Here is a 26,779-nt window from a genome sequence, read left to right as displayed (position 1 = left end):
CACGGTAATAGTTAACAGTCGTTGTATTGTTATTGATTATTGTCGGTCCTCATATTCAAATATTGCATTGTTGGCTAAGTTGTGAACAAAGGGTGTAGTGTAGTCAAGTAAATATAAATGAAAATCAGCTGATCTTGTATTCCATTGATTGGTACTTCTAAGTAGGTAGTTAAAGTATCCGTAATTAATATTTCGCTCCCTCGATCTTTCAGTATTTATGAGCGGTTAGCTAATAATAATAAAGTTCATATATCCCAGTAATTGCAGTTCAAGTCCCTGGATTAGTAGTAGTAGTAGTAGTAGTAGTAGTAGTAGCAGTTTTGATAGAAATATTTGAGAAATTACTATAGACAACATCGTATTTTTCAGTAGGCCTAATTAAGGACACTTTTATTCTCCGTCTCGTGGAGTAGGGAAAATAATAGTAATCCACCAGCTGTAATAATCACATAACCACATTTCAGTAGAATTTTAGTGAAGATAAGGTATAATATATTAGATAGTATCTTGCCAGTTATATTCGTGTTTTTCTTCGTGTACGGCAATCTTTTCGATACTTAACCATTTAACCAAACGCAGGGTAGTGTAGTGTACATACATTGCAGTATAGATACCGTACATTTAGATAGTGCCGTATCTTGCCTGCTATATTCGTGTGTATCTATTAGACCGTAATACTAATAATAATTTGTCTAAGCATTTAGCTTCGTTGGTAATCTTTGAGTACAGTAGTTCTTGCAAATTTCATATCCGTTGTGCTTAGTTTAGTGACATACTGTACGGTTCCGTTATTAGGATACGTCTGAAAGTAGTTTAACATTACTGTAGTGTACTGTACAGTAGTATACGAGTAATATCCTATTAGAATTTAGTGTGATTATTTTATTATTGTAAAATATAAAATATATGTGTAGTACAGGTGTAGTAGAGGTATCCGTGGAAACTCGTACTAAAATACTGTTGTTGTAATTAGAATAGGCTTAATTGCAGTTTGGAATTGTGTAGTTCGTGTGTAGGCTATTACTTTCGATATTCAGTAATTAACAGCAGTTTTTATCCTGTCAGGGGTTGTAGGATAAAAAAATTGAGCACGACTAAGTAGTATTGTAGTGTAGTCGTATATTAATTACCTTATTGTTGTGTACTATCCCAGACAATATATCCCTCCGTTCATTTATTTTTTGCAAATAAGTTATTTTATTTTAAATTACATTTTCCCCCCCGTAAGGACTGGCTAAGGACCGCGAGTGTAGTTTCTGTGGGTGTGGCGAGGCATTGAGGGGTATGCGGGAGGAGTTGGAAAGTTTGAGGGAGATAATTAGGATTCTCACAGAGACAGGAAGGAAGATAGGACTCCCTGAAAAAACGTACAGGTTACAGTAGGTGTACAAGAGGGAGGGGAAGGAAAGGGAGGAGTTGTAGAAGACAGGTGATGTAATGTTTTAAGGGGAAGGAGATTGCAGGCTAAGAGCTCTATTTAGGATCAGAATTCAGGACAGGTGTCTGTGCAAAATCGGTACGAGTCACTCCAGGTAGAACAACAGAGGGAAGATGAGGGATAGGGAACTGTTGCTGAGATGTGTGGGAGTAGGAGGCAGGGAAAAGGTAGGAAAGGAAAATGTACAGTAGGTGATAGGAAAAGACAGGTGGAACAGGGTCATGGGAAGGAGAAAAGGGAGGAGGAAGTAGCTTCTGCAGTTATCAGGAAAGATAGGGCTGACCAGGAGGGGAGGGGGTCAAACGAGGTGGGTAGTGTTGAGGCTCTGGTCATGGGAGATTCCATCGTTAGACACGTGGGGAAAGTGTGTGGAGGAAAGGGTACCAGGGTAGAGTGTTATCCAGGAATTAGGTTGAGGCAGATGTTGAGGAAAGTAGAAGAGAGGGAGGAGGGGAAGGAGAAGGTGGTAGTGTTTCACGTTGGTACCAACAACGTAAGGCAAGCTGATATAAGTACCAACATAGTTGGAGATGTGTGGGATCTGGTAAATGCAGCACGGGTGAAGTTTAAGAAAGCGGAGATTGTTATTAGTGGAATACTGTGTAGAAGGGATACTGACTGGAGGGTGATTGGGGATTTAAATGAGACTATGGAGTGGGTATGTGGGAAACTGGGAGTGAAATTTCTAGATCCAAATGGGTGGGTAGGAGATAGGGATCTTCGCTCAGATGGCCTTCATTTAAACCGCAGTGGTACGTATAAGTTAGGAAATTTGTTTGGAAGGGTAATAGGGAGGTACATTCAGGGAAACGGGAAGGCCTAGGGAGCGGTGATAAGGGAACAGGGAACTGGAAATCAAGTAGGGATGACATAAAATTGTTAGTGTTGAACTGTAGAAGTATTGTAAGGAAAGGAATAGAATTAAGTAATTTAATAGATATATATTCACCAGATATTGTAATAGGAGTTGAATCATGGCTGAGAAATGATATAATGGATGCAGAAATTTTCTCACGGCACTGGAGTGTGTATCGTAGAGATAGGAAGGGTGGGAGGCGGAGTGTTCATTCTGGTGAAAGAAGAATTTGTAAGCTACGAAAAAGTTAAAGATGAGACACATGAAATTCTAGGTGTAAGGCTCATTTCTAAAGATAATAGGCAACTTGATATATTTGGAGGGTACAGATCGGGAAAGGGTAGCACTGACGCGGATTCAGAATTATTTGATAGGATAGTCAGCTATGTGGGAAACGACATGGAAAGAAATGTGATTGTAGCGGGAGATCTGAATTTGCCAGATGTCAATTGGGAAGGAAATGCGAACGACAGAAAGCATGACCAACAAATGGCAAATAAGTTAATATGGGAAGGACAGCTGATTCAGAAAGTGATGGAACCAACCAGAGGGAAAAATATCCTGGATGTCGTGCTGATAAAACCAGATGAGCTCTATAGGGAAACTGAAGTAATAGATGGTATTAGTGATCATGAAGCTGTTTTTGTGGTAGTTAAAAATAAATGTGATAGAAAGGAAGGTCTTAAAAGTAGGACTGTTAGGCAGTACCACATGGCTGATAAAGCAGGCATGAGGCATTTTCTAAAAAGTAGCTATGATCGGTGGAAAACGGTAAATATAAACAGACTCTGGGATGGGTTTAAAGAAATTGTTGAATGCGAAAACAGGTTTGTACCATTAAGGGTGGTAAGGAATCGTAAAGACCCACCTTATTATAATAGAGAAATAAAGAGACTAAGAAGGAGGTGCAGACTGGAAAGAAATAGAGTTAGAAATGTCTGTGGAAGTAAGGAGAAATTGAAGGAACTTACTAGAAAATTGAATCTAGCAAAAAAGGCAGCTAAGGATAATATGATGGCAAGCATAATTGACAGTTATACGAATTTTAGTGAAAAATGGAAGGGTATGTATAGGTATTTTAAGGCTGAAACAGGTTCCAAGAAAGACATTCCAGGAATAATCAATGAACAAGGGGAGTGTGTATGTGAGGATCTTCAAAAGGCAGAAGTATTCAGTCAGCAGTATGTAAAGATTGTTGGTTACAAGGATAATGTCGAGATTGAGGAGGAGACTAAGGCCAAAGAAGTAATAAAATTTACATATGATAACAATGACATTTACAATAAGATACAAAAGTTAAAAACTTGAAAAGCGACTGGAATTAATCAGATTTCTGGGGATATACTAAAGACAATGGGTTGGGATATAGTACCATATCTGAAGTACTTATTTGATTATTGTTTGGTCGGAGGAGCTATACCAAATGAATGGAGAGTTGCTATAGTTGCCCCTGTGTATAAAGGAAAGGGTGATAGACATAAAGCTGAAAATTACAGGCCAGTAAGTTTGACATGCATTGTATGTAAGCTTTGGGAAGGGATTCTTTCTGATTATATTAGACATGTTTGTGATATTAATAACTGGTTCGATAGAAGGCAATTCGGTTTTAGGAAAGGTTATTCCACTGAAGCTCAACTTATAGGATTCCAGCAAGATATAGCAGATATATTGGATTCAGGAGGTCAAATGGACTGTATCGCGATTGACCTGTCTAAAGCATTTGATAGGGTGGATCATGGGAGACTACTGGCAAAAATGAGTGCAATTGGACTAGACAAAAGAGTGACTGAATGGGTTGCTATATTTCTAGAAAATAGATCTCAGAAAATTAGAGTAGGTGAAGCTTTATCTGACCCTGTAATAATTAAGAGGGTTATTCCTCAAGGCAGTATTATCGGACCTTTATGTTTTCTTATATATATAAATGATATGAGTAAAGGAGTGGAATCGGAGGTAAGGCTTTTTGCGGATGATGTTATTCTCTATAGAGTGATAAATAAGTTACAAGATTGTGAGCAACTGCAACGTGACGTCGAAAATGTTGTGAGATGGACAGCAGGCAATGGTATGTTGATAAACGGGGTTAAAAGTCAGGTTGTGAGTTTTACAAGTAGGAAAAGTCCTCTGTTTTAATTACTGCATTGGTGGGGTGAAAGTTCCTTTTGGGGATCGTTGTAAGTATCTGGGTGTTAATATAACGAAAGATCTTCATTGGGGTAATCACATAAATGGAATTGTAAATAAAGGGTACAGATCTCTGCACATGGTTATGAGGGTGTTTAGGGGTTGTAGTAAGGATGTAAAGGAGAGGGCATATAAGTCTCTGGTAGGACCCCAACTAGAGTATGGTTCCAGTGTATGGGACCCTCACCAGGATTACCTGATTCAAGAACTGGAAAAAATCCAAAGAAAAGCAGCTCGATTTGTTCTGGGCGATTTCCGACAAAAGAGTAGCGTTACAAAAATGTTGCAATGTTTGGGTTGGGAAGAATTGAGAGAAAGGAGAAGAGCTGCTCGACTAAGTGGTATGTTCCGGGCTGTGAGCGGAGAGATGGCGTGGAATGACATTAGTAGACGAATAAGTTTGAATGGCGTTTATAAAAGTAGGAAAGATCACAATATGAAGATAAATTTGGAATTCAAGAGGACAAACTGGGGCAAATATTCATTTATAGGAAGGGGAGTTAGGGATTGGAATAACTTACCAAGAGAGATGTTCAATAAATTTCCAATTTCTTTGAAATCATTTAGGAAAAGGCTAGGAAAACAACAAATAGGGAATCTGCCACCTGGGCGACTGCCCTAAATGCAGATCAGTATTGATTGATTGATTGATTGATTGATTGATTGATTGATTGATTGATTGATTGATTGATTGATTGATTGATAATGGCGTACGGACTAGAATTGATATGGGAACATCTCACTAAAAGAAATATTCGAGACATTGAAAGTGTAAAAGCAATCTAGGTGAACAGACTATTATGTTTGTCCAAATTCACTCCTTCAAGAGAAAGAGAACTTTTCTATACAGAAGAACTACTCGACAAACTAATATTGCCATCTACAGATGCATTCAACCAGTTACAAACAGAGCTGCAAACCAAGAGGGGAGATATATGGGAAATATTTTACACCACAGAGTACGCATTGGATGAAGGCAGACTATGATCTTAGGCACATATAGTGACTAGATTAGCAACACACGATTTTCATCACTGAATGTGTACTAACGAAACATTTTACACCCCGTGAAGGGAATGTATATGGGTATTGTGCGAGAATACTTGCGATTTATATCATGTTGTGACGTGTACTAAAGGCCGGATTGGTCTAACCAAATTCTGTATGGAATGTAATTAGTCATGTAAACATATTTTAATGGCCATTGGTTGCAGTAAAATCTTTGTTATTAATAGAAATTCGAATAATCTTGTGATGTCCTCAAAATAACCGTTAAATTCGGGCAACGTGTATACTTATTTTAGTCTTGAATATACCGCACTTCAACTATCGTGTACCTATTTATTTCAGATCACTGTATTCTAAAAAAAGCTGTATTATGGACAAAATCAATCAATCACTACTGATCTGCTTTTTTTTAGGGTAGTCGCCCAGGAGGCAGATTCCCTTTCTGTTGTTTTTGTACCCTTTTCTTAAATTATTTCAAAGAAACTGGAAATTTATTGAACACCTACCTTGGTAAATTATTACAATCCCTAACTCCCCTTCCTATAAACCAATATTTGCCCCAATTTGTTCTCTTGAACTCCAAATCTTCATATTGTGATCTTTCCTACGTTTAAAGACAACAGTCAAACTTATTTGTGTGCTAATGTCATTCCACGCCATTTCTCCAATGACAGATCGGAATATACCACTTATAACGCGTGCTCAACTTAAGAATGTTTTGTGAATCACTTCACACAACACAAAAGACAAGAATAATGAGTCGGCTCACATTTACTGCTTTGCAAACCACCACAACAAGAACAGTCAGCAATAGCCCAATTGCAATAGTCGCACCACAGGCCACAATAACATAAGACGTCCTAAATATTAATGTGTGACCAAGAAGAAGTTGGCTCATATGTATGCTCTATTCGTTACACTGGAAGTACAATTATGTATCTTACACACAGACAGAATGGACTTAGAAAGGATAGTGAAATATATACGACTAAAATACAAGACGAAGTTTAGATAGGAATGTGGCCCACACCAAACATAACAATGTATCAAAAGGAACTTGATCCTTAGGGAGAACGTTTTACAATGGATTTCTTATGAAACATTACCTTCAGTTCCACTAGTTTTACACATATATTGAGATTATGTGAATGTTTAAAAAATAACAATAGCAAGAGAACAGATTTTTATAAGGAAGGTTACCTAAATAATGATTAATTTTTTAGTTGGTGTCCAATATCGATATTTAGTGCAATTGTTGGAGTAAGAAGGAAGATACAGTAGACCTTATACATTGTCGGCATGGTTTAGAGAATAGTGCTCTTGAGAGTTGCCTGGATTTAGTTGAAGTGACGTTGATACATACCCACACAGGGTTAGAGAAAGAGCGTGTGGTTTTATTGTTTCTCATATATAACACCATCGGGTATTATGAGCGATTTGAGAACTTCGCCTTGTTGGAGCAATTTCATAAATCTTCCATGGCTATCGATAGGCGCTAATCGAAAGTAGTCTGGTCGGTCTGTGTTGGATATGATGATTGGTGCTGTGTACTTCATTTATGTGAAATACTGTGATAGTTAATCGCTATGTTCTCATCGAATTCTTCTGGTCTGCAATCTGTGGCTATATTTTTCGAATGACACGTCGTATTTATTTCTTGTTGGTTATTCTGGTAAGTAAACATTTATTTGAGTGCTTGCTGCACGTATATGTGAAACAAGCTAATCGTAGAACTGCCTTGTTTACTATTTATTTTAGTTGATGCCGCGCTTTTGTTGTTCGTTAATTGTAAGGTAAATTTCATTTGCTTCATTGTTCGTCGTGACCTTCATTAATATTCTATGTAATTTTCTTTTGTATTCCGCAAAATTAACATAATGACTTTCTCATTCTCTGTCACTGCAATTTTTCATTCATTCCACGTATAATTTACGTTGATTTCCTGTTGTTAGTGTTCGTAGAATAGTTCATTGTGATAGTTTTTGCACCGTCCTGTGTTAGACTTTCGCATTTAATGGGTATTGATAATTGTAATTTTTTTTTTTAGGAATTGGCCTAGGCTAGTTCACATTTTAATTATGGCAAAACCATTGAAGTGCTGTAAATACTGTATAACATGTTGTGTGTGTTTATTTAGTATTGGTTTTTCCATAATTTTTCAGGGTGACAAGAAACTCCAGCAATATGATGGAAGATATCCAAGGAGCAGACATATGCCGTGTCTGCCGTTCTGAAGGTTTTGCTGAACGCCCACTGTTTCACCCCTGTATTTGTACTGGTAGTATCAAATGGATACACCAAGAATGCCTAGTTCAGTGGATGCGGTATAGCCGGAAGGAATATTGTGAACTATGTGGGCACCGTTTCTCTTTCACTCCGATATATTCTCCTGATATGCCAAGAAGACTTCCACTCAGAGATGTAGCTGGTGGATTATTAACAAGTGTTGCCACTGCTGTAAAGTATTGGCTGCATTATACTCTAGTTGCTCTGGCATGGCTTGGTGTTGTTCCTCTGACAGCATGTCGCATTTACAGGTGTCTCTTCACTGGATCTGTTGATTCGGTATGTAAATCCTTTTATACTATGAAATGTTTCTTCTTTTAAAAAATGTATGAATTACTTCCTTTTTAAAAATTTTCTGTGTGTAAGATACATAATTATACTTCCAGTGTAACGAACAGAGCATACGTATGAGCCAACTTGGTCACACATTAATATTTAGGACGTCTTATGTTATTGTCACCTGTGGTGCTGCTATTGCAATTGGGCTATTGCTGACTGTTCTTGTTGTTGTGGTTTGCAAAGCAGTAAAAATGTGAGCCGACTCATTATTCTTGTTTTTTGTGTTGTGTGATGTGATTCACAAAACATTCTTAAGTTGAGAACGAGTTATACCGTAAGTGGTATATTCCGAGTTGTCATTGGAGAAATGGCGTGGAATGACAGTAGACAAATAAGTTTGAGCGTTGTCTTTAAAGTAGGAAAGATCACAATATGAAGATAAAGATGGAGTTAAAGAGGACAAATTGGGGCAAATATTTGTTTATAAGAAGGGGAGTTAGGAATTGTAATAATTTACTAAGGGAGGTGTTCAATAAATTTCCAGTTTCTTTGAAATCATTTAAGTAAAAGGCTAGAAAAACAACAGATAGGGAATCTGATACCTGGGCGACTGCCCTAAATGCAGATCAGTAGTGATTGATTGGTTTTTAATGTATCTTACTGACGATATGTAGTGTGATGTGATGTGAAACTGCTGGCACACTCTTATTCCAGGCTGCATGTTTGGTTATAATGATGAGAAGCAAGAAAAGGGACTTTTCCCCACCAAAAGACTAGGGTGTATTTTGTAAGTGATCGGAATCTATACTGCGTTAATGTTTGCTTTAACCAGGAAAAGCTTGATCCCAAGATTAGTTTCGCATTTGGATTAGGGTGCCTTTGCTGGGGAGACCTTGTGTTTACATTGCACTTTGTCTTCTGGTGTGGCTAGGTCAAATTTGTTACTTGCACTGACCTGGCTCATTCTCATCCTTGGCTTTGATGATATGAAAGCGACTGAGGTATGAGTGATGCTAGTAATTACATTCCTTATGCAGCTAGTCCCCGTTGTGAATGTTGTTAAAATGTCAGTCGGTTACGGTGCGCATTCCTATCTACGAAATGTCACTGTAAAATTTGTCACAAATGGAACATAATAATTGCTCTTACATAGTTGAAGTCTAAAATCTGCGGTAAATTAAGAAATATTTTATTTTTGGTGAATATTATGTATACCTACTTTACTACTTTACAAGTACTTTTGGTGCTACGGTCACAGTAACACACGTATGTCTTTTGTTTGTCTTACACTTTCAACAATTTCGTGTATGATGTCTGTGTTCACTGAAGTTCTTTGCTTTCGTTTTATTGCTTCAGGTGTCAATGACATCATTTCCTGAATTGTATCGCGATATGCAAGATTTAATAGGCGACAAAAAGCTATGGCCCATGTACATAAGAAGAATTCTGTGGACTAGTGATTTATTTGTCCAGGGATCATGCTATTTTCGTTCGAACAAAAAAAGTATTTATTGGTCCAGGGATCATGCTATTTTTCTTATCGTGAAAGCTATTGATCATTTTGCTGTTTCAACTGGCCGCTCTAGTCATATGGACAAAGATAATGAGAGTCCACAGACATAGCACTTCCATTTCTTGGTGCTAGCCCTGGACCTCAAGAAAGTAACAAAAGACGGCACCAGCAGCGAAATATGACATAAAGGTGTCCTGTACACAGGCCTTAAGTATGTACTCGTATTTCTCTAATAACGACGGTATTTCTTAATTTACCGCAGATTTTTCACTTCATTTAAGTAAAAGCAATTATTATGTTCCATTTGTGAAAAATTTTGCAGTGATTTTTCGTAGATAGGAATGTGCGATGTAACCATGTCACTCATAGGGTCTGTTGGTGTGCGCATTTCAATAATATAATAATTTCGTGTGGCTATTTCTAGCCGGGTGCAGCCCTTGTATGGCAGACCTCCAATGAGGGTGGACGGTATCTGCCATGTGTAGGTAATTGCGTGTTATTGTGGTGGAGGATAGTGTTATGTGTGGTGTGTGAGTTGCAGGGATGTTGGGGACAGCACAAACCCCAGCCCCCGGGCTATTGGAATTTTCCAATGAAGGTTAAAATCCCTGACCCGGCTGGGAATCGAATCAGGGACCCTCTGCACCGAAGGTCAGTACGCTGACTGTTCAGCCAACGAGCCGGACCGCATTTCAGTGTGCTTGGCAAGACTGATATGTAATAGCCACTTTTGGCTCAGTGGGGAAAACAGTGCAAACCTACCTCACTCCATACTTACCTAGAATGCTTCTTCAGTGGTGCGTAGGCCATTTATGACAGCTGACGATGGTGCTGTTGAGGATCAAACTAGCCTTTGGGCTGATTACCCGACATATATACTTAAATTAAGCTGCATTATTCAACATCCTCCCCAGTCAACAATGTGACCTTACCACAGCCGGGAGGCTTGTGCATTCCAGTGAAGCAGGTAACCAAGCCATATGTGCAACCATATCGGGTGGGTATCTGTCGGGAGACCAGACTAACAAATGGTTCATTGAGGTAGGGGCAGCAAACTTTCAGAAGTTGAAAGGTTGGCTGGTTGATTGATATGACCTTGATTGAGCTCGGTGGCTGCAGTCACTTACATGTGGCCAGTATTCGGGAGATAGTGGGTTCGAACCCCACTGTTGGCAGCCCTGAAGATGTTTTTCCGTGGTTTCCCATTTTCACACCAGGCAAATGTTGGGGCTGTACCTTAAGGCCATGGCTGCTTCTTTCCCATTCCTAGCCCTTTCCCATCCCATCGTCGCCATGAGATCTATCTGTGACGGTACAACATAAAGCAACTTGTAAGAAAAGAAAAATGATATGACCCTGTAATAATATTTACTGCCACAACCGAGCTCGATAGATTCAGTCGCTTAAGTGCAGCCAATATTCAGGAGATAGTAGGTTCGAACCCCACTGTTGGCAGCCCTGAACATCTCGGCGGTCAAAGGGAATTTCATCACACACTTGGCTACCCACCGATTGACAACAATGTTCCCTTTCGACTAGTACGCTCACCTCAACACTTTCAACAACAAAGAGCCACACCTATCACAAAGTCTTCCCACAAATACTACATCAAAGTAGATGGCCTAATGACGTCTACACAAACTTCAATATAGCCTATGGCACCAGAATTCCAACTAATATTATCTTAAAAGGAACCAGGTCATATGAAAATTCTTAAAAATTGATAAGCATATAAATGAAAATCAATATTTATTAACTTCAAGAACCAACGACCATTACCAATGCTCAACTTTCCTCAAGTTTTTAACAACACGCCATTTGACAATTTAATGGAATGTGCTTTCTAAATTTTATCTTTATTGTAATACAGGGAGAATAATTTAAGTGTTCAGACTTCTCCCCGCATGCCGTGGGAAGTCCCGAGCGTGCGCCATATGGCTTCTGTCAACACTGGCGAGATAAGAAGTGTTCACTGCTAGTGTGCAGCTGTTTAGCACTCTGTCCCTCAGTTCGCTGGGACTTTTAAGGTGTGTTGTGAGGTTATTATCATGATGGATAAATACACTATAGAGCAAAGAATATTTTTTGTCGAGTGTTATTTGCACAAGAAGAAGAAGAAACCAGTTAAAATGTGCCTTCAAAAATTCCCTAGACAATTTCCCGGTGCAATAGTACCAGCAAAAGGTTACGTGCATCAGCTCATTTACAAGTGGCGTAGTACCGGTTCCGTAAGCGATAAGAAAAAGAAGCGAAGGAGAACAGCTCTCACACTGGAGAGGTTAGAAGATATACAGTCAAGACTCCAGGTCAGTCTGCATATGTCGCTTCGGAGAGTAGCTCAGGAAAGCGATATTTTACCTTCTTCAGCACATAATGCAACAAAATTGTGACATTTACGCTCTTATTGGACTCATTCAGTCCATAACATACTGCCTACAGATTTCAATGCAAGAATATGATTTTGTAGTTGGCTGATGAAGTGTCCACAACGGTATTGTGGATCCAAACTTTCTTTTTTATGAGCGACAGAGTCTGGCTTCATTTGAGTTGATATGTTTATTTACAGAATAATAGAAACTGGGATACAGACAACCCGCACATTTTACAGCCGAGACCTCTGCACGATGTGAAGGTGGGTGTGTGGTGTGCTATCAGTGCCCGACGAATTAACGGTCCGGTATTTTTTCAGGACATGACTGACCGTTGTATTCACAACATTCTGGAACCATTTTTTGCTGAACTGAACTGAAGAAGAGAAAAGGTACAGGTATTTCCAGCAGGATAGTGCAACGGCCCATACGGCGCGTAGCTCTATGCGACGATTACGGGAAATGTTCGATGATGATCAGATCATAAGTAAAGGCTTATGGCCCCCTCGTTCGCCTGATTTAAGCACATGTGATTTTTATCTATGGGGAAATCTTGAAGGAAAAGTTTACAGGAATAATCCTCGAACTGCAGAAGAATTAAAAATTGAAATTAGGAAAATTGTGCGTTCTATCGGTGTCCATGAACTACAAAGTGTGTTTCGAAATCTCATTACAAGATGTGAAGCTTGCATTGCAGCTGAAGGAGATCACTTTCAGCATCATCTGTGCATACTGGTGAGCTCAGTTTAATTTCCTAGTTGATTTATTTATTTGTTTATTCATTGACTTATTGACTTATTTGTCCAGAGCATCTATGTAGGCGGTGAATTCAGTTTCGTTTAATTTCTATAGGTGTAATAATGCCGCTTCATTCAGCCGACTATGCCTGCTTGTCATGGCGGGCACTGCGCTCGCTGTCTCCGCTTCCCAGCGCGCCTAATCCTCGGTACTCCGCTCTGAACTTTCAAATTAATCACCCTGTATCTTTTAATATCAAGAACCAACCACCTATGTTGTAATCTTCAAATAATTGTCATGTTTTTAGACTCAAATATTAACACAATATTGTTAAGTAATAGGATACCACATTTTATTTTGTAATAGTTGTTTAACGATCTCCAATCCATTTTACAAGACAGTTCTTAACAGTATTCATAAGTCATTCCCAATCAGGTACCTGATCTATTCCTAAGGTAAAAAATGGCTGATGGTGCCTACTATTGATGGGCGAAACATGTACCATCCAATGTAGGCTATTAATTTTACGTTAACATTTTGATAAGGACAAAGTCTGAACTTTTAAGATTGTATTTTATTGAATAGGTGGGGGAACAATAAAAACATACTATTGTTATTTAATACAGTATCCAGTATTCGGGAGATAGTGGGTTCGAACCCCACTGTCGGCAGCCGTGAAGAGGGTTTTCAGTGGTTTCCCATTTTCACACCAGGCAAATGCTGGGGCTGTACCTTATTTAAAGCCACGGCTGCATCCTTCCCATTCCTAGACCTTTCCTGTCCCATCGTCGCCATAAGACCAATCTGTGTCGGTGCGACGTAAAGCAACTTACAAAAAAGAAATTCGGTATGTGCGGCATAAGTTCTATAGCATCATAATGGATTTGAAATGTTACGAATCATTTGTGGAATACCTTTTAGAGGAGAGATGTGTTTACTGCGGCAGCCAGGGACCCACCCGCCAACGCCGGAAGTAAATTTACTTTTATAACCTAATATAATTTATCACACGCCATTCTACATTGCTAAAGCATGCAGTAGCATTTCTGTTGGCCAAGACACAATTGGATATGATGTCATTCCCAGCAGTCAAGTCAAATGTATTCAGTTATCAACCTGCACACAATAAAAACACAACTAAATGCAATCTGTAAGAAAACAATGTACAATACGGAACAGCGATCATTTTCTATTCAACTTAACTTACCCTAATGGAGGGAAGGATAGAGAATGCCCTAGTGATGGGACATTCGATTCCTTTTACTGAATCGATTCATTTGATTCCGTTCACGTTACTGAATCGATACAGTGATCCGATTCACGGCTCATTGGTCACCGTTCCTACTGCATCTGTGTAGTATGTGCTGGTAAGACAGCAGCAACAGCATTCAGTGCTCGTAGCTGCCATCTGGTCTTCATACTATGAACTCCTATCTTAGAAAAAATGCTAGTTACTCTAATACATCGAAGGTTTCCGGCGACGCAGGGTGGGAAAGGTTAGGATTAGGAAGGTAGCAGCCATGGCCTGAATTAAGGTACCATCTTAACGGCTGCCGACGGTGGGATTCGAACCCACCATCCCCCGAATGCAAGCGCATAGCCACGCGATATTAACCGCACGACAACTCGCTCAGTCATTTTTGAAAATATGTATTTTTCTATCAGCTGAGGATTTTTTTAAATCGTCATATTTTGTATAGGCTACCCGAGATGTACAGTAGCCCGCTGGTTTTCTGATTCAGCATACTGTTGGTGAAGTTATTGCGTCTGTCCACATATGATTGAAGTCTTGTGCAACGATGTGACATATGAACTGAGAGAATACTGAGCCGTTCTTCCCAATATAAAACAGGTACTTTTGAGTGGTCATGAGCATGACTCATAGTTATAGGGCAGGCTAGAGTCGAGTTTGTCAAATGTCCACTAAGTTATAATACTAAGATTCATTAAACTAATAAATAGTATAACCTAATAGCCTATCTACTTACTAGCTACTTCAGAATTATGTTGTGACTACCTCTTTAACACTGCAAATAAATCCATCTATTATTTAAACCTCCCTGTACGAAGAGGACAGTGAATGCAAATGGGTATTATTTTCAAATGAGCTGAGTTCGAGAGTCCATTATAGCATACCATTCTTTCAGTGTAGCATGGCTCACTGTATGTCTCGCTGCAGTGAGCCGATAAGGAGCCGTGTGTATCTTGTGTCTCACTGAGCTGGCTCGTTCACGATTCTTTTGGTGTACCATGGCTCACTGTATGTCTCGATGCAGCGGAAGCTCGGCTCTTCGCGTGTCCAGTGAGCCGACAAGGAGCCGTGTGTATCATGTGTCTCACTGAGCCGCGCTCGTTCACGATTCTTTCGGTGTGCCATGATTCGCTTGTCTCGCTGCAGCGGAAGCTCGGCTCCCCGTCAACGTCCAGTGAGTGCGCCACTCAGCGCTGTCCACTGGGAGTAAGCTGAATCGTGTGCCGTGAGCTCGCCGTTCCTGTGAATCGATTCACTCGGACACTTGAATGAATCGATACACTGCTTCGAATCATACATTCAGTAGCCAACACTAGAATGCCCGCAGCTTTAAAAAAATTCGTGCACCCTCGTGTCAGTGGGAAAGTTGGTCTTGAATGGGAATTCTGCAAAGTAGCCGGCAAAATAAGCTTTCCTTCTTCTAAAGCCGGGAATGGAGTAGGGCCCGTGCTTGATATGCCTCCACCTGTTCTCTGTATTTTGCGTGTGTACCAGCAGTCTGTTCCTAGGCACCACTCTCCTGTTACCCCTGGTCACATGACCACTCCTTCTGCTATTGACAAATTGAATGGAGTGATTGACACGAAGGTGCATGCCTATTTTGCTTGATCCCTGTCCAATGCAGTCGTACGCTTTCCTGCAATCAGAAATAATGATCGTGCCTGGCAACGCCCACTCGAATGACTGTGAGCAACATCTCCTTACCTCTTTTCTCAACAGGGACAGTAAAAAGGTTTTTATGGTTGTCTCTCTCCACCCTTCCAAGTAACCACTGTCCTTCAGCACACCTTCCTCTATTGTACTAGGACTTTCCAAACTTACTTTGTTGATTTCAACCAATATATAAGGACCACCTATTTTGTCCTTATTTGTGTCCACCCACGCCATACAAACCTCCCAACAAAAGTTACACCATCAACGAAAGTTGCTTGAGAAAAACCCAACTCCAAATTAATAGTAGGGCCCAGGTTTAGCTAAAATACACCATAGAACCGAAAAGTAACCAATTTCAAATAGGGATAACTTGGAATCAGCAAAGAAAGTATTTTTGCGTGTACTCGCATATCACAAATAGTTAGAAATGGGTGTGGAAGTAAGGAGAAACTGAAGGAACTTACTAGAAAATTGAATCTAGCAAAGAAGTCAGCTAAGGATAATATGATGGCAAGCATAATTGGCAGCCGTACAAATTTTAGTGAAAAATGGGAGAGGATATTCCAGGAATCGAACAAGGGGAGTGCGTATGCGAGGATTTTCAAAAGGCAGAAGTATTCAGTCAGCAGTATGTAAGGATTGTTGGTTACAAGGATAATGTCCAGATAGAGGAGGTGACTAATACTAAAGAAGTATTAAAATTTACCTATGACAGCAATGACATTTACAGTAAAATACAAAAGATGAAAACTAGAAAAGCAGCTGGAATTGATAAGGTTTCGGGGGAGACTGAGGATAATCACAGTACCAACCATATACATCATGCAATGCATTCTACACGTGAAAAAAGAATTGATCACTTCAGACAAATTTTGACAATCACAGTTACCAGACACGAACTAGAAATAATATTCTTATCAAGCACAAGAGTAAAACCATTGCCTTGAGACATGTAGACTCTGTTGGAATCAGATTGTATAATAAGCTTCCAAATAAGATTAAAGATATTAGTCCCATCAATTCATTTACCACAGCTTTAAAAAATCTCCTGCTGAGTACCTGCTTCTATAGTACAGAGGAATACATGATGAAGTGCTGGTAATGATGCTATTACTTATTAACTTGTACCGAGCTCGATAGCTGGAGTCGCTTAAGTGCGGCCAGTATCCAGTATTCGGGAGATAGTGGGTTCGAACCCCACTGTTGGCAGCCCTGAAGATGGTTTTCCGTGGTTTCCCATTTTCCCACCAGGCAAATGCTGGGGCTGTACCTTAATTAAGGCCGCGACCGCTTCCTTCCCATTCCTAGGTTTTTCCTATCTCATCGTCGCCATAAGATATAACTGTGTCGGTGCGACGTAAAGCAAATAGAAACAACAACAACAGTACCATATCTGAAGTACTTGTTTGGTTATTGTTTGCATGAAGGTAGGCCTACTATACCAAATGAATGGAGAGTTGCTATAGTAGCCCCTGTGTATAAAGGAAAGGGTGATAAGACATAAAGCTGAAAAATACAGGCCAGTCAGTTTGACATGCATTGCATGCAAGCTTTGGGAAAGCAATCTTTGTGATTATATAAAACATGTTTACGAAATTAATAACTGGTTTGATAGAAGGCAGTTTGGGTTTCGGAAAGGTTATTCCACTGAAGCTCAATTTGTAGGATTCCAGCAAGATATAGCAGATATCCTGAATTCAGGAGGTCAGTTGGATTGTATAGCAATTGACCTGTCTAAGGCATTTGAAAGGGTAGATCATGGGAGACTACTGGCAAAAATAAGTGCAATTGGACTTGACAAAAGACTGACTGAATGGGTGGCTCTGTTTCTAGAAAATAGAACTCAGAGAATTAGAGTAAGTGAAGGGGAATTCCTCAAGGCAGTATTATTGGACCTTTATGTTTTCTTATATATATCAATGATATGTGTAAAGAAGTAGAATCAGAGACAAGGTTTTTTTGCAGATGATGTTATTCTGTACAGAGTAATAAATAAATTACAAGATTGTGAGCAGGTGCAAAAATGACCTTGATAATGTTGTGAGATGGACAGTAGGCAATGGTATGATGATAAACGGGGTTAAAATTCGGGTTGTGAGTTTCACAAATAGGAAAAGTCCTCGGATTTAATTACTGCATTGATGGGGTGAAAGTTTCCTTTCGGGATCATTGTAAATACCTAGGTATTAATATAAGGAAAGATCTTCATTGGGGTAATCACATAAATTCAGATCAGAATTCAGGACAAGTGTCTGTGCGAAATCGGTACGAGTCACTCGAGATAGAACAACAGAGGGAAGATGAAGAACAGGGAACTGTTGCTGACGTGTGGAAGTAGGAGGAAGGGAAAAGGTGGAAAAGGGAAATGTAGAGGACAGGAAAAGACAGGTGGAATAGGGTCATGGAAAGGAGAAAAGGGAGGAGGAAGTAGCTTCTGCAGCTATCAGGAAAGATAGGGCTGACCAGGAGGGGAGGGGATCAAATGAGCTGGGTAGGGTTGAGGCTCTGATCATGGAGATTCCATCGTTAGACATGTGGGGAAGGTGTGTGGAGGAAAGGGAACCAGGATAGAGTGTTATCCAGGAATTAGGTTGAGGCAGATGTTGAGGAAAGTAGAAAAGAGGGAGGAGGGGAAGGAGAAGGTGGCAGTGTTTCATGTTGGTACCAACAACGTAAGGCAAGCTGATACAAGTACCAACATAGTTGGAGATGTGTGGGATCTGGTAATTGCAGCACGGGTGAAGTTCAAGGAAGTGGAGATCATTATCAGTGGAATACTGTGTAGGACGGATACTGACTGGAGAGTGCTTGGGGTTTTAAATGAGACTATGGAGTGGGTATGTGGGAAACTGGGAGTGAAATTTCTAGATCCTAATGGGTGGGTATGGGATAGGGATCTGCACTCAGATGGCCTTCACTTAAACCGCAGTGGTACGTATAAAGTATGAAATTTGTTTGGAAGGGTAATAGGGAGGTACATTCAGGAAAACGGGTTGGCCTAGCTAGCGTTCATAAGGGAATAGGGAACGGAAAACAAGTAGGGTTTTCATAAAATTGTTAGTTTTGAAGTGTAGAAGTATTGTAAAGAAAGGAATAGAATTAAGTAATTTAATAGATATATATTTACCAGATATTGTAATAGGAGTTGAATCATGGCTGAGAAATGATATAATGAATGCAGACATTTTCTCATGAAACTGGAGTGTGTTTTGTAGAGATAGGATAGGAATGGTGGGAGGGGGAGTATTCATTCTGGTGAAAGTAGAATTTGTAAGCTACGAAAAAGATGACACACATGGAATTCTAGGTGTAAGGCTCATTTTTAAAGATAATAGGCAACTTGATATCTTTGGTTTGTACAGACCGGGAAAGGGTAGCGCTGACGCGGATTCAGAATTATTTGATAAGATAATCAGCTATGTGGGAAACGACATGGAAAGGAATGCGATTATAGCAGGAGATCTGAATTTACCAGATGTCAATTGGGAAGGAAATGTGAACGACAAGGAAGCATGACCAACAAATGGCAAATAAGTTAATATGGGAATGACAGCTGATTCAGAAAGTGATGGAACCCACTAGAGGGGAAAAATATCCTGGATGTGGTGCTGGTAAAACCAGACGAGCTTTATAGAGAAACCGAAGTAATAGATGGTATTAGTGATCACAAAGCTGTTTTTGTCGTAGTTAAAAGTAAATGTGATAGAAAGGTAGGTCTTAAAAGTAGGACTATTAGGCAGTACCGTGTGGCTGATAAAGCAGGCATAAGGCAGTTTTTAAAAGGTAACTATGATCGGTGGAAAAAGGTAAATATAAATGTAAATAGACAGGGATGGGTTTAAAGCAATTGTTGAGGAATGTGAAAACAAATTTGTACCTTTGAAGGTGGTAAGGAATGGTTAAGACCCACCTTATTATATATAATAGAGAAATAATGAGACTAAGAAGGAGGTGCAGACTGGAAAGAAGTAGAGTTAGAAATGGCTGTGGAAGTGAGGAGAAATTGAAAGAACTTACTAGGAAATTGAATCTAGCAAAGAAGGCAGCTAAGGATAACATGATGGCAAGCATAATTGACAGTCGTACAAATTTTAGTGAAAAATGGAAGGGTATGTATAGGTATTTTAAGGCAGAAACAAGTTCCAAGAAGGACATTCCAGGAATAATTAATGAACAAGGGAAGTGTGTATGTGAGGATCTTTAAAAGGCAGAAGTATTCAGTCTGTAGTATGTAAAGATTGTTGGTTACAAGGATAATGTCCAGATAGAGGTGGAGACTAATGGTAAAGAAGTATTAAAATTTACATATGATAACAATGACATTTACAATAAGATACAAAAGTTGAAAACTAGGTAAGCGGCTGGAATTGATAAGATTTCTGGGGATATAATAAAGACAATGGGTTGGGATATAGTACCATATCTAAAGTACTTATTTGATTATTGTTTGGTCGAAGTAGCTATACCAAATGAATGGAGAGTTGCTATAGTAGCCCCTGTGTATAAAGGAAAGGGTGATAGACATAAAGCTGAAAATTACAGGCCAGTAAGTTTGACATGCATTGTATGTAAGCTATGGGAAGGCATTCTTCCTGATTATATTAGATATGTTTGCTAAATGAATAACTGGTTCGATAGAAGGCAGTTCAGTTTTAGGAAAAGTTATTCCACTGAAACTCAACTTGTAGGATTCCAGCAAGATATAGCAGATATCTTGGATTCAGGAAGGCAAATGGACTGTATCGCAATTGACCTGTCTAAAGCATTTGGTAGGGTGCATCATGGGAGATTAGTGCAATTGGACTAGACAAAAGAGTGACTGAATGGGTTGCTATATTTCTAGAAGATAGATCTCAGGGAATTAGAGGAGGCGAAGCTTTATCTGACCCTGTAATAATTAAGAGGGGAATTCCTCAAGGCAGTATTATTGGACCTTTATGTTTTCTTATACAGTGAAACCTCAGAATGCGAGTAACTTGGTCTAAGAGTGTTTTGCAAGGCGAGCAACCATTTTAAATAAATTGTAACTTGATAAGCGAATGAGGTTCCGCAATACTACGAGCGTCACGTGTGCCTACGTTTTCCGCTCCCCTGTTCGTTTGTTGAATGGATGAACGAGGTCTTTGGTCCTGTAATGAAGAAATACCTTTCAGAACATAATCTGCCGCTCAGTCTTGCTGGTTATGGACAATGTTCCTGCTCATCCTCCAGGCAATGAGGACGACTTACTGGAGGAATTCAAGTTCGCTTATGTTAAGTTCCTTCCTCCCAACACTACTCCAGCGTATGGATCAGCATGTCATTTCGAACTTCAAGAATCTATACACTAAAGCACTATTTCAGCGATGCCTCCAAGTGACCGAACGAAGAAACCTTACCCTCCGAGTGTTTGGGAGAAATCATTTCCCCATCATGAACTGCCTGAAGATCATCAATAAAGCTTGGGATGGAGTCGCCAAGTGAACTCTCATTTACGCTTGGGAAAAGCTGTGGCCTGACTCTGTTCTTGGTCGTGACTTTGAGGGGATTATTGGTGATAATGAGCCACCGATTGTCGATAAAATTGTGTCCGTAGGGAAGAGTATGGGGCTGGGGTGTAAATGGCGTGGGCATTCAAGAGCTGGTGGAAGAACATAGCCAGTAAGTGACCACCAGCGAACTGATAGACCTGCATCGCGAACAATAGGAGGAGGTTATGGAGGAGATCTCGTCCAGGGAAGAGGAGGAGGAAAAGTCACTTCAACTGAGATTCGCGAGAAGTGCAAAATGTGGGAAACGGTGCAAATTTTTGTAGAAAAATATCACCCGAATAAGGCTGGAGTAGTATGAGTGATGAATCAGTTTAATGACTATGCAATGTCACATTTTCGTGAAATCCTCAAAAAGAGGCAAAAGCAACAGTCATTGGCCAGGTTCCTTGTTAAAATTGCATGAAAAGAAAACAATTCCAATGAGCCAACAGATAGCAGTGATTCCGTTAGTGAAATTCGTGCTACACAGTAACTCTTCTCATATCATCTCTCGTCTCCCTCACATCAACAATGATTCTGTTGCAAGGAAAAGTGCACTTTAATTTATTTTACGTCATATTTTGTTTTAGAAATGGTATACGAATAAATATTTTTGTGTTGTGGACGAATCGTCTGCGTTTTAATTGTTTCTTATGGGAAAACTTGCTTTGATATACGAGTGCTTTGGATTACAAGCATGTTGCGGAACGAATTATGCTCGCAATCCAAGGTCCCACTGTATATATAAATGATATGAGTAAACAAGTGGAATCAGAGGTAAGGCTTTTTGTGGATGATGTTATTCTGTATAGAGTAATAAATAAGTTACAAGATTGTGAGCAACTGCAATGTGACCTTGATAATGTTGTGAGATGGACAGCTGGCAATGTTATGTTGATAAACGGGATTAAAAGTCAGGTTGTGTGTTTCACAAATAGGAAAAGTTCTCTGTTTTAATTACTGCATTGGTGGGTTGAAAGTTCCTTTTGGGGATCATTGTAAGTATCTAGGTGTTAATATAAAGGAAAGATCTTCATTGGGGTAATCACATAAATGGAATTGTAAATAAAGGGTATAGATCTCTGCACATGGTTATGAGGGTGTTTAGGGGTGGTTGTAAGGATGTAAAGGAGAGGGTATATAAAACTCTGGTAAGACCCCAACTAGAGTATGGTTCCAGTGTATGGGATCCTCACCAGGTTTACCTGATTCAAGAACTGGAAAAAATCCAAAGAAAAGCAGCTTGATTTGATCTGGGTGATTTCCGACAAAAGAGTAGCGTTACAAAAACGTTGCAAAGTTTGGGCTGGGAAGAATTGGGAGAAAGAAGACGAGCTGCTCGACTAAGTGGTATGTTACAAGTGATAAATATCATTCTTGATACGTATTGATGATATTTGAGTGAAATAACAATAAATTAATTTATTAATTTTTCCACCTAATCAATACAATAAATCTTGTCTTTGTTAAATTGCATTGACATGTTAATTAAAATGGTACATGTTTCGCCTTACATATAGGCATCATCAGCCATGGGTTTAACCTTGAAATAAAATCACGCACATGATTCACATATAAATAAGATAAAACTGATTTATAAAAAGCCTTGAAGAGACATGAAAGAAAATTAACATATAGTAAAAGACTAGTACAATATTGGTTTTAAAGACAATGCTATGAGTGAGAAGTTCATAATTGGGGAAAGTATTTACAATAGTAACATTGAAAGACTATTAATATGAATAAAAACGATAGTTTATTGTAGACTACTAGTAAAATTGCTGTAAAATGATGTTGATGGACTAGCGGTTGGAACTAGATAATAATGAGAATGACGATCAGAATCGTAATTTTAAAACATAATGTTGAATAAAATAAAGTTGAGGGATGGTCAAGTGACCTGTGATAATTTGTTTACGTAAGTTAAAAGTCAATAGCATATGGTGATGTTGTGGTTCACTTTGATGCAAAAATAAGAGGTGGTTGTTGAAGGTTAATATATGATGTTTATATTGGACCTCTATGGACCATCTCATTTGATATGATGTTATAACGTTGTTGAGAATGTGGGTTTGTTGACAGGCTGGTCGAAAAGGCAATGTGACAGTAGAATGTAGCTAACGTGTTGAATGTTCGATCAGAAGTAAAATCATTTGACGATGGTGAGAGTAACTTGTTATGTTATGAGCGAAAAGTTATTGACGACTGGCAAGCTCTTACTATGTGTGTTATAGCTGTAGATTTGAATTGGAGGGGAATCTGTTTGTCCTTACGCCCCTAAACCTATTTTGCTTGATCCCAGTCCAATGTTTTGTCACTAAACTAACCAATCCAGACCAATGGTTTTTGCCACTGGCCAGACCTAACCAATACAGACTAATAGCTTTGTCACTAGCTGGCATGATAAAATACTTCAGCTTTTTGAATGCACTACTATCACCGTACGGAATGCTAGAGGCCTAACAGCCACTTTGCGGCCCTAACCTGGGGACTTGCCCCCCTCCCCCCGCACCCCCTCGCACCCGAACCTCCATCCTCTGTCATAGTCCAAACCAAACTACTAGTTCGTAAGTTCAGAAGTAATGCTGCTGCACATAACAATGTGTGATTAGCTCTTAAGGTCAAGAGTTGGCAGCCTTGTGCACCGCATGATATCATGACCATCATGTTAAGTCAGCGAGAAAGTAACAAGCGACTGTGCAATCGTGCCTAGGTATCTGCACTGAAAAACTGCTGCATTAACTGAACTTTTGCCTTCAGGTGAAATATTCTGGAGGGTAAAAGAATCCCATTCGGATCTCCAGGTGGGGACTACGTGAGAGGGGGCAACATCACGAAGATGAATACTCATATTTTGAGAGTTGGAGTCTGTAATGTTATAATTTGGAATGGGTGTGGTACTGTAGGTTGGAAAATCTGAAAAGGAAAATGGATAGAGAAAATTTCGATGTAGATGGTGTAAGTGAAGTACGTTGACAGGAAGAGCAGGATTTTCGGTCAGGCGACTGCATAATTATGAATACAAAGTCAGACAGGGGAACGCAGTAGTTGGTTTAATAATGAATAAGAAAATAGATCATTGGGTTGGCCACTAAGACCAGCATAATGAACGGATTATTATTGTCAAGATAGATATGGAGCCAATGCCCACCACAATAGTACAGGTCTTCCCTACTAATCCAGTGGATGAAGAAATTGAAAGAATATTTGAAGAGAGAAGATTTAATACAATATGTTAAAGGAGATGAGAATCTAATATTGTGAAAGCAGATTGAAATATCGTGCTAGACCAAGGACGAGAAGTTAATGTTTTAATAGAAAATGGACCGGGACAAAGGAATGACTGAGGAAGTCGGCTGGTAGAATTCTGTACCAGTCACAATTTAGCCCACAGGCAGCAGCTGTATAAATGGACAGACCTGGAGACATTGGAAGGTTTCAAATAGATTTCATTTTGATTAGGCAGAGATTCAAAAACCAGGAGTTGGATTGCAAGATCTTCCCAAAAGCAGACATGGATCTGACCACAGCATGGTGGTCATGAAATGTCATCTGAATTTGAAGAAATTGGAGAAAGGAAGGAATGCAGGGAGATGGGATCTAGACAAATTGAAGGAAATGAAGAGCAAGGGATTTTTTCAAAGAACATGTTGCACAAGAACTAAACACAATAGGTGATGAGTGGACAGTCATGAAAAATGAGATCAGCGTGACTGCTGAAGAAAGATTGGGAAGAAGGCAAGATCAAGTAAGAATCAGTGGGTACAGTAACTTGAGATACTAGACCTGATTGAAAAATGGCAACATTACAAGAAGGCAAAAAAAATATATATGAGGAGGGCAGAAAAGGATACAGAAAGTGCAGGATAAAAGAAAAATGGCTGAAAGAGAAGTGCAAGGATGTTGAAGGTTTTGTAGTTGTGGGAAAGGTAGATGATGCAGATAAGAAAATCAAGGATACCTTTGGAGAAAGCAAAGTGTATGAATATTAAGAGCTCAGATGGAGAACTACTTCTAGGGAAAAAGACAAGGCATAATGACTGCCTCAGGAACATATTCAACATTTGTATCAAGGGAAAGAAGTATATGCTACGGATCTAGAACAAGAAGAGGCTGTTGATGCTGATAAAATAGTAGACCAAATTTTGAGGTCAGAATTGGACAGAGCTTTGCAAGACCTAAGTAGGAGTAAAGCACCTGGAATTGATGACGCCCTCAAAATTACCGACTGCGTTAGGAGAAATTGGCATCGTGAGGTGATACCTGAGAAGTGCCATCTGATTTTAGACCGAATATCGTTATACTGGGTGTATTCCCAAGAAAGCAGGTGATGACAAAGAACTGAGGAGGGAAATTCAAGCCAGTAAATCCTTGAAAGCAACCTGAAAGCTGCCAGGGTTTCCAGTTAACTGCTTGTCATGGTAAGAATAGGAACAAATCTTTTACTTTAAGAAAATTATATAAATCAGGGAATAGATTTATATGTATTAATAATTATTGAAATATGTACATATATATTTAGTTATTTTTATTGATATATGGAATTATATATGGACTTAAAATTACATATATAACTTTAATTTCTATTTAATATCGAAGTTCAAAGAAGCTAAACAAGGTAGATCTACATGCAACATAATGTTGCACGTCTCATTTTAATATATTTGAAGAACACACAATCTTTTATTCTCTCTTACCAAAACAATGGATTACAAAATCTTCTTTTAAGTGCTAGAAAATGAATCTTCTCCTATTATCTCTAAGGACAGACTTATACTGAATGAAACTGCGCTCAACATCGGAAGAGGTAATGGGGTCATAATTCAACACAGTATCTGCTGGGGTTAAATCCACTGTTAGTTTTACACTTAAATCTCCACACAGCATTGCAGCAACCTTTGTCATTTCTCCATATCCAGGGTTCTTTGGAAGTAAAGTGGCCATCTTCATGTTTGCTACATCTGCAACTTTACCTGTACCATGATTTAGTTGTTCCACAGTTGTATTCACAATTTCACAACTTTCAGAAAATGAGAGATGCCAGTTTTGGAACCTTTTCATTGTTTTTGTGATGCATGAAAAATTATGCTGAATGTAACATAAGTCATTTCTCACACTTGTTTCGCAGACAACTGTTTTTGCGGCTTCAATTGAGGCTGCATCTTCAGAGTGCATGGCATGCAGAACATTCTTAATACAGTCTATATATTCAACATAATATTCAGCCAGTTGCAGCCATGTACCCCACCTAGTTAGAATTGGCTTAGGCGGCAATGGAATCTCAGGGTACATTTCTTTCAAAAGATGAACCCTTCTGTGGGCTTTGAGAAAAACGTTTTTCACTGAGGAAATCAATAAATCTACTTTGGGGTAACTGCCTCTTACCACTTCTGCCACACGATGAAAGGCATGTGCTACACATGTTAAACGAGTCCTTAGGATATATAACACATAATGCTTCTCTGGCTTTTATCATATGAGGTGCGGCATCGCTAATAAAAATAACACTTTATTATACTTAACGCCCTGTGGCCAGAGGATACCCATAGCCTCATTGAACAGTTTTGTTATCGCACTTTCTAGAACATCACAGTGTAAGAGAATACGTTTACAATAATCTTCGCTTAACAAACCAATGATTATGTTGCCAATTAGCCTGCCTTCTTCGTCTGTTGTCTCATCAGTGGAAACCC

The 26,779-nt window shown here is 39.3% G+C and overlaps 1 protein-coding gene across 2 annotated transcripts in view; it reads left to right on the top strand.

Moving 5' to 3' along the window:
• Positions 1 to 7,009: 7,009 nt before the first annotated feature.
• Positions 7,010 to 26,779, top strand: part of LOC136864515 (E3 ubiquitin-protein ligase MARCHF6) — a 152,414-nt gene continuing 132,644 nt past the window's right edge. Inside the window, exons 1-2 of one of the 2 annotated variants that reach the window (XM_067141581.2) lie at positions 7,010 to 7,158; positions 7,649 to 8,051. In XM_067141581.2, coding sequence (XP_066997682.2) covers positions 7,671 to 8,051 — 381 coding nt within the window. In that variant the 5' untranslated portion in view covers positions 7,010 to 7,158; positions 7,649 to 7,670. Of the gene's footprint in view, positions 7,159 to 7,386; positions 7,505 to 7,648; positions 8,052 to 26,779 lie in introns of those variants that run through there. The other variant, XM_067141582.2, reaches the window with a different exon arrangement.

The sequence above is a fragment of the Anabrus simplex genome, chromosome 2, assembly GCF_040414725.1.
Source record: "Anabrus simplex isolate iqAnaSimp1 chromosome 2, ASM4041472v1, whole genome shotgun sequence".
NCBI lineage: Eukaryota > Metazoa > Arthropoda > Insecta > Orthoptera > Tettigoniidae > Anabrus > Anabrus simplex.
Note: the sequence above shows the minus strand (reverse complement) of the source record. Positions and strands in the feature narration are given on the sequence as shown.